This window comes from Raphanus sativus, chromosome 2, assembly GCF_000801105.2.
Source record: "Raphanus sativus cultivar WK10039 chromosome 2, ASM80110v3, whole genome shotgun sequence".
Lineage (NCBI taxonomy): Eukaryota > Viridiplantae > Streptophyta > Magnoliopsida > Brassicales > Brassicaceae > Raphanus > Raphanus sativus.
The window spans coordinates 10,698,200-10,706,751 of NC_079512.1; the positions used below are offsets into that span (position 1 = coordinate 10,698,200).

Sequence of the window (8,552 nt, forward strand, 5' to 3'; positions counted from 1 at the left end):
TAAAAATCTCCTAAAAATATTCTAACTTCCTAAAACGTGTTATTTTCGAATTTACTTGTCAAAAATTTTTAAAAAATGATTTTCCCTTATCTTCTTCATTAATCTATGGTTTTCCCATACTTTTTTCTTTTGATTTTTTTTTTCATAAACTCTTGTTCTATATGATACATATATATACAACATTTTTAAAAGTTTTATTTTTGTAAAGTTTTACTTTTATTTTTATAAAGTTTACAAATTTTATTTTTATTAAAAACATTTTTAAAAGTTTTATTTTTATTAAAAAGTTGGATAAAATTAAAAAGCTTACAAACATTTTAAACTTTTTATAAAAATAAAACTTTCTAAAATGTTTTTTAATAAAGTTATTTTAAAGTTTTTATTAAAATTTTTTGTAAAGTTTTATTTTTATTTTTATAAAGTTTAAAAAAATTATTTAATTAAATTTTTATTAAAAACGTTTTAAACTTTTTATAAAAATAAAACTTTGTAAAATGTTTTTAATAAGTTTATTTAACGTTTTTATTAAACTTTTTTGTAAATTATTTTTACTTTTACAAAGTTTATTTTCATTAAAAAAATTAAAAGTTTTATTTTATCTTCCCTTTTCAAAACGTTTTTAATTAAATTTTTTAAAATTATTTTAGTTTAATGTGTTTAATAAAAACTTTAAACAAACTTTATAAAATTTGTGAACTTTATAAAAATAAAAATAAAACTTTACAAAAAGTTTTTAATAAAAAGTTTAAACAAACTTTATAGAAATACATTTTAATTTTTTTTTAAATTGTTTTTGATAAAATTAAAAAGTTTACATACATTTTAAACTTTTTATAAAAAACTTTTTATTAGGTTGATTTAACGTTTTTTATTAAAGAAATTTGTAAATTATTTATTTAATAAATTTTACGAATTTTATTTTTATTAAAAAGTTTTTAAAAAGTTTTTTTTTTTACATTTTAAAAATGTTTTTATTACAATTATATTAGTTTAATGTGTTTAATTAGATTAATCAAGGGTTATTTTTGGGATTATGAAAAAAATTATACTAAAGGGACAACTAAATGATGGTTTTATACTATAGGGACAACCATGCTGAATTTTTGTTCCGTTTTAGCAATTTTCCCAAAAGAATATGTATATAATTATCGACAAAGGGATTGAATGAAAGAAACTCTCAAACTCTAACAAACAGCTCACCAACCTGGCAGTATTTCACCAAACTCAAATAATAACACTCATACAGGAAATTAATCATCAGCCTCAGATTTATGATAGATAAAAGATCAAAAAAAATAATATATGGACATATGGTTACGTTTTTTTGTTCTTCAGAACTTAAAACCGAGGCTGGGCCATTTCTTAGCAGATCCCTCTTTCTTGGGAGGTCTTGCGTTGGGATCGATCAGATTCTGTAGCGACTTGGCTTTGTAGTTCCTAGACCACCCCGCTTCCTTCAAAAGCTCGGCCAAACGCTTCTTCTCGTCCTCAAAATCCGGATTTGCAGTCCCAAGCTTCTCCTCTCTCAGCTTCAGAACCTGCTCTAGTATCTCAATCGCATCTTCTATCCTGCAAGATTACAAACTTATCATAAATATTTGACCTTAACTAAACCGGAACCAGTTGCAGATCATATATAGACCTCATAAAGACATTATTACCTTCCCATGGCGTCATATGTAGCAGCAAGGTTGCTGTAAACACCGAGAGTGTCCTGATCACAAGGACCACGTTCTTGTTCGAGAATCCCTCTCGCTTCTTCAAACAATTCACCAGCCTCATCGATCTTGAAAAGCTGAACGCATGCCAGTCCCATCTGGTTTAATACAACTCCGAAGAAGGCAGATTTCTCGCCCGCTGCACGCAGCTTTGTAACAGCGTTCTCAAACGCGTTTCTTGCGTCCTCATACCTCCCCAACGTGTAATACATTACTCCCATTCGTGCCTCTAACCCTGCAAGTAGTTCACATACAAAACCAAACTAATATAACAAAAATCTTTATGTAGATACGATTTGATAATCTCATGCCAATAAAACTAAGACTCAGACATCTACTTCATTTTACTGTCTGATCACAATCTATACAAAATCCTCAGATGAGCATTCAGATCCATTATCTCTAGGATTCTTCTACAATCTCACTAATAACTCACAAGCTTGACAACACAAAGATCAGTACTTTACATTCAATTTGACACAACAGAGCAATAGAAGAACAAATATGGTTTTTATCAAAAAAAAACTTACCTGCAATAGCGCTCTGCTGTCCTGGTTTATCCTCAAGTAATTTCATTGACTTCTGAAGTAGCTTCAATGCTTCCTCGGGTTCATCCACAGACTCATAAATAGCAGAGATCTCGGTTAACCCACCAGCAATCTCCTCCACGGTTGTCCCAGGAACCGGCTTATTGTATATCCTCAACGCGTTCTCACAATAAGATTTGGACTCACGAAGTTTCCCTGTCCTATGGTAAAGCTCAGCCAATCTGACAAACACTGACGCTACCGTAGGATGAGTCTCACCCTTAGAGGACTTGAACACAGTGAGAGCCTTCTGGTAAGAGAACACAGCCTCGTCAAACCTGCACAGCGACATGTAGATGTTCCCAATGCTGACATCGATCGATGCCACCTCGGATTCTTGCCCGCTAGCAATCATGGCCATACTGGCGAGGACAAGGTGCTCGAGGGCGTTCTCGTAGTCTCCTTTAGCCTCACAGATGATCGCCATCAGTCTCCTATCAGCTGCCTCCTCGAGCGAGGCAGGTTCGCTATGCGCACGGTGGATCTCTAGAGTCTTCTTGCACAAGTCTTCAGCTTTATTGAACTGCATTGCTTGAACATAAGCTTCCGCTAAGTACCTGCAAAAAGGGATATTCAGAAACTAGCCACGTGGCACTGTATAATTGGATAATTTACTTGTTGTTTCAATAAATCTAGGCAAAAAATAGGAAGGATGATATTAATTCAAAGGAAGATTACAAGGTTTAATACATAAAAGCTGATTCACAGCAAAGAGTGACTTCCTTTACCATTTTCAGAAACTAGCCACGTGGCACTGTATAATTGGATAATACAAAAAGAGAGACAGAACCTGCAAGTTTCTCCGACACGTGGATCCGTTTCGCCTAGAGTCTGGATCTGGATCTTAAGACCTTCTTCGTAGCAAGCTATCGATCTATCGATCTGACCTAACATCGACAACGTGTCGCCGAGTTGCATACACCCCGAGAACGCAGCGAGAGAGTGGTCGGGTCCCCGGGTCGGATCCGGAACCTTGATAGCTCGCTCGAGCGGCGGGACCGCTTCATCGAATCGTCCGAGACTGCAGTAGATAGCGGCGAGGACGTGGAGACTCATGGCGAGATCGAGAACAGGTCCGCCGTCGCTTCCGCCGGGAACGGGAGGAGCAGCGGCGGCGCAGCATCGCTCGAACGACTTCGTGGCGCGGATCGCGTAGTCTAGTGCTTTGTTTGGACCTTCGCCTGAAGCTATCGCGTCTCGAGCGAGCTTGAGGAGGAAAGGGCCGAGATCCGGGTTGTCGAGAGAGGGATCGTCAAGTACGGCGGCGGAGGAGACTCCCGGGGATCTACCGGGAGATGGTTTGGATCGAGATGGTGTAGAGGAAGAAGGGGTCTTCTTCATCGGGGTTCGAGGAGGATTTGAGAGTTCGGAACGGTTAGGTTGCGTTTCTGGGACGGCTACACGGAGCGGTGGCGCATTGGCCGGCGTTTTGACTGAGACTACGCCTGGCATTGCTGATTTGTTGATTGGATCGAATGTGGAGAAGGAGAAGAGTCAGTGAAGAAGTAAGGGCATTTTCGTAATAGGTTTCAGATAGGAGGACATAACCGTCACGCTGGTAGGTATGTATTGGGTAGTTATGTTACTATCTAAAGTAAACTAGACTCGAGTCTCTTACGTGGGCAAAACTCGACACGTGTCGCAATTTTATAAACTTGGCTTTGTATATGTTTCTTCGTCATTTTGCTTTAGAGCAATAGTCTTCTCCTACGAACTCTAAAACGAATTTACGATCCGTTTGAATTGTTTTCTCTGATCAAAACTGTTAAGTCAGTCATCTCGATCTTGATTTCTCCTCCATCTTAGTGTTTTTATCTATCTTTTCATAGATTGTTCTGTGTGGATTTTGGCTTTCAGGAGCAATCTTATATGATTCTATCTCTGCGATGAGGATGAGTTTGATGACCCCGAGACAAATATGAAACAAACGATGATCTTACCCAAGCTTCAATCTTTGTTTTCTTTTGCGTTTTTTTTTCTTTGCTAAACTCATGATGAATTACTTCCTAACTTATTGATCAGTTCTTTGTGGTTTATCATTTCTTTATGTGGGGAAATGATCTCACTTTGAGTAATGGTTCCAGCAAAAGGTACAGCTTCTCTATTGATACTTAATCTGCTTTCGATATGGGTACTCCACATCAACTTATATTATACTATTAATCTCTCTTGCGTGTTTGATCGATTATTAATCTCGATTCCGGAGAGTTTCTCGCCGTCAAACAGGTTGGTTTGAAAACTTTATCTCTGATTTTGAATATTGTTATCTTACTCTGTAATTTGTTTTTAATTTCCCCTTCCAGCAGAGATCTAGCTCATTGTTCCCTTATGAACTTCAAGAGGCTGTGCTCCTACCGCTGAGGCACATCGTCTTCTTCGGTCACTTTACTCATATTCAAACCTTAAACTGAAGCTTAATACAATCCAAACATTGATCTCAGTTTCGCACTTGTCAGTGTTTGACAACCTTGTGCAAAATATATCTTAGAAAAGACGTTAAGTAATAGTGGATTCCGTATTAATGTCCTACTTGGAGCAGCTTTGGCAATGGCACCACGTAGCAATGATTTGGTAGGCCTGGCTGAAGATTTTAATGTTTGAAGAAATTATAATTTTTGCTACACAATAATTTTTTATATCAATATTTAAAAATATATGAAAAACAATCATCAGAATTGTCATTTTCTTATTTTACTCAGTGTTTTCATGTCCTATCGAGATCTGATGTCAAACCAATAAACCTGGTGGTCTGTATATATTTGATTCGGATTTAAATGAAAAACTAGATTTTGACATGTCCTTTAAAAGGCGGGTATATATTTTGTTTTAATTTAATTATTATATTTGTGCTTTTTGTGATTATATTTGTATTTCTTTTTGTAATCACATTTGCATATAAATCTTAATCAAAATATATTTTATTAAATAATAGCAATTTAAAGTTGATCCGGTATATTGCCAGTCGACCCGCCAACCTGCGGATTTTAATTTTGTTTTGGTAAAAGGTTATGACCCACACAACCCACAAACAAATAATTTGTACCAGTAGCTGGCAGCTGCCCCATCTAATTTTGTGGTTATCCGCGGTTAACCGCGGTAGAGATATTTTGATTGATTAAGAAAAATATTAAATAAAAATATTATTAATGAATGGTTCAACAACCTTGTATAAATATATTTTTAAAATTTATTATCTTTTAATAGTATATATTATTCAAAAAAAACTTTCTCTATTAAAAGAAAAGTACCATTTTTATCTACTATTTAGAAGTCATAATAATTCCATTTCATTAGTTACATAATATCACATAATAATCAATAAGAATATTAATAATAAATTAATTTTACCTATAAATTTGAATTTTATTTTTAGTTATAACAAAATCTGTTGAGAAATCTAACAAAATCCTACTAAACTTTTGAAAACATTTATATTAAATTCTAGATTAATTAATTTAGAAAATCCTACTAAAAATTTAAAAAGATTTATATTAAATTATAAACTAATTAATTTCGTAATTAATAATAAAATATTAATTATTTTTTATAAACAAAAAAGTTCTATGCTAATTGCTTATAAATTTAGAATTATAATCTGTATTATATTAAAATAGAAGTATTATATAAAAATATTTAAAATAAATCAAATTAGTAAATTAACCTATTTAATTTTTTAAAAATCTTTTCATTTAAATAAATGATCATTTACCACTAAACGGGTTAAAATTTCTTAACTACGTAATATTTTATACTAAAATAAAGTAATTAAGATATGTTGAAAATGTTTTTCTACAGCTATAGGTTTTTCAAAAGTCATATGCTGAAGAATATTCTTAATTTATTATTTCAAATTATATGTACCAAACTCAAAAATGTAATAACATATAAAAAAGGTAAAATTCATAAAATAAATCACTATATATTAATAAAAATAAGAAACCTAAACAATAAAATTTAATAGTTATACAATACATAACATTAAAAGGTAAATCATATATCAAAAAGTTATGATAATTTCAAATTTTATAAAATGAAAAAACACCCACACGAATGTGCGGGTTAAACTCTAGTTTTCATTTTAAAAGACATTGATAACACCACCGCACCAAGAAACAATATACGTTTGGTAATGGGATTCATTAGTCATGTTTTGGCAGGGATTCATGAAACCCGTTTACATGAGATGATAATTTAATAGAACGGGGTTATGTATAAATCTTTGGTCTATCATAATATGGGGATAATAAATTGGAGCATTGATTATTATGTAGTTAGAGAAATTTAAGGGAATTGATTATCATATAGTTAAAGAAATATATGGTAAGACCAAAAATAATAATTAGCTAATGAATAGGTCCAAACAATTTATATAAGTCGACTTTTCAAGACTGCTTCCCTTTTAATAGAATAGACTAGATTTTGACCCGCGCTTTGAAAGCGCGGGATTGTGTATTTTTGGAATATATTTTTGAGAAAAATGTATAATTTTTTAATAATTGTTTCATGTTATATTTTTATTAGTTGGTTTATATAATAAGGATGATAATTATTGATATAAAAATGTGATAATAGTAAAATGTGATTCTAATTTAGAATATATATATATATATATATATATACATGTATTATAATTTGAGGAGTTGAAAGAGTTTAAATATAATTTGGTATTAAACTTTCATAAATTTGGAGACATAAATTTAAAAACTGTATGTTTATGCTAATAACTAAGAAGTAATTTGTAGAGTTTTCATGTTAATAAGTTCATTGTATTAAAAATTTTAATAAATTTTTAATTATTATATCTATAAATCTATACTATTAAATATAATTCTTATACCACATTTTAATATTTTGAAAAAATAAATAGAAGGAAAAAGTTAGAAAAAATATTTTTGTTTACCATTTTTTCAAAATGGGCTTCCTAATTTTTAGTCTAAAAACTAATGGACTAAAATGAGTTTCAATTTGAACAACCTACAAACGTTTGGGCTTTATAATTTTTTAATAAATATTTTTGTTTACCATTAATCGTTTGGGCTCTACATTTTTTAAGTGGGCTTTATCTTACCTTGGTCTCTATGTTTTAATAAAAATAAAAAAGAAAATCGATGGTAAGTAAAAAGACAAAACTAAATCGATTTTTAATTTTAAAAAAAGACAGAAACTCAATCGACAAACGCCTTATTCTTACTTTTCGATTTCTCCAAAGCTTCTCTAAGATCAGAAAAGAAAAAATCGATCTTCTTTCCGATCGAAGGCAGAACAACGAAATCGATAGAATAATCTCGTGTCCTGTTAATCCCTGTGGGTATGGTTGAAGCGGATGGACTGCGAAGATACCAAGGTAAGATTAGAACAATCTCGTGACTTGTTCATCTTCGATGATAATATTTTGTTTTCGGCTTATTAATTTGTTTTTTTGGTCTTGTTGTCTTCTAACAAAAATCTCGTATAAAATTGACAGAATAAATAATCTATCTTAAGCGAAGGGAACAGAGCAGTGCCACCTTAGATCTGTTCAGATATTGTTTAGAAATTGGCTCGAAGAATCAGTGAAAGATCTGACAGAAACATGTAATGTTTTTAAACCCCGGTGCAAATCTTATGTTATAGCTAAATCTGTTGCTTATCTTTATTTTTTTATTTTTAGGAAAAAGGTTAAAAGACGTTTGAAAAGTCAGTAGATCGACAGAGGATTACACCATACCCTATATCTGTAAGTTATATTCTCAAACTTTTGTTTTATATTTGGCCTAACGATAACATCAATTATTATCTGTTAAACCACTTTTACAAATTGTTTCGCTTGTCAGCGCTGAAGGCTTTCTCTGGAGAAGTAAGATGAGTCTGAGATGGTTTCGTATTTGACATTTCGGTTGTCATTGAAAAAGTGATAAGAAGAGTTGAAAGACAACGAAAAGGTAAATATAATATCACGTGTTCTTATTCGGAGTTAACACCTTTCATAGATTGTTTAACAGCAGATATCTAATTGTAACATTTTGTTGTTTTTCAGATACTTAATACATATTAGATTGGAAAGTTTTGGAAGAGTTCGAAGACGATCTGTAGCAATGAAAACTTTATTGTTTAAATGGTAAGTTTCTTCTGGCAATTTCTTTTTTCATTAGATGTGTAATAAAAAGTGTGGCATATTATTTACTTATTTTCTCTTTAAATAAAAACAAATACAATTTATTATTTTTACTTTTGTATTGTAACTATCTTTTTTTAAAGGACAGATATA

The 8,552-nt window shown here is 31.7% G+C and overlaps 1 protein-coding gene and 1 long non-coding RNA gene across 4 annotated transcripts; one reads left to right on the forward strand and one right to left on the reverse strand.

The window, feature by feature from the left end:
* Nucleotides 1–1,160: 1,160 nt before the first annotated feature.
* Nucleotides 1,161–3,757, reverse strand: LOC108842651 (protein KINESIN LIGHT CHAIN-RELATED 1). Of its 2 annotated transcripts, XM_018615632.2 has the most exons (4): nt 3,096–3,757; nt 2,249–2,862; nt 1,662–1,953; nt 1,161–1,569 (listed from the first exon to the last, which is right to left on the reverse strand). In XM_018615632.2, exons 1-4 carry the CDS (start codon nt 3,755–3,757, stop codon nt 1,332–1,334), a joined length of 1,806 nt encoding a protein of 601 aa, XP_018471134.2. In that variant the 3' UTR covers nt 1,161–1,331. The 2 variants fall into 2 exon arrangements, with proteins under 2 accessions (XP_018471134.2, XP_056854154.1); XM_056998174.1 differs by lacking the exon at nt 1,161–1,569 and having other exon boundaries at nt 1,658–1,953.
* LOC108842653 (uncharacterized) lies at nt 3,729–5,059 on the forward strand. Of its 2 annotated transcripts, none has more exons than XR_008940869.1 (3): nt 3,729–3,867; nt 4,163–4,531; nt 4,609–5,059. It is a non-coding gene; the product is annotated as an uncharacterized LOC108842653 (long non-coding RNA). The 2 variants fall into 2 exon arrangements; XR_008940868.1 differs by having other exon boundaries at nt 4,612–5,059.
* The last annotated feature ends 3,493 nt before the right edge of the window (nt 5,060–8,552 follow it).

Coding starts and splice junctions, on each gene's coding strand:
- LOC108842651 (XM_018615632.2), bottom strand. CDS start 3,757: ATGCCAGGCGTAGTCTCAGTCAAAACGCCGGCCAATGCGCCACCGCTC. Junction 2,863..3,095: donor CGTGTCGGAGAAACTTGCAG/GTTCTGTCTCTC, acceptor CCCTTTTTGCAG/GTACTTAGCGGAAGCTTATG. Junction 1,570..1,661: donor ACATATGACGCCATGGGAAG/GTAATAATGTCT, acceptor GTAATCTTGCAG/GATAGAAGATGCGATTGAGA.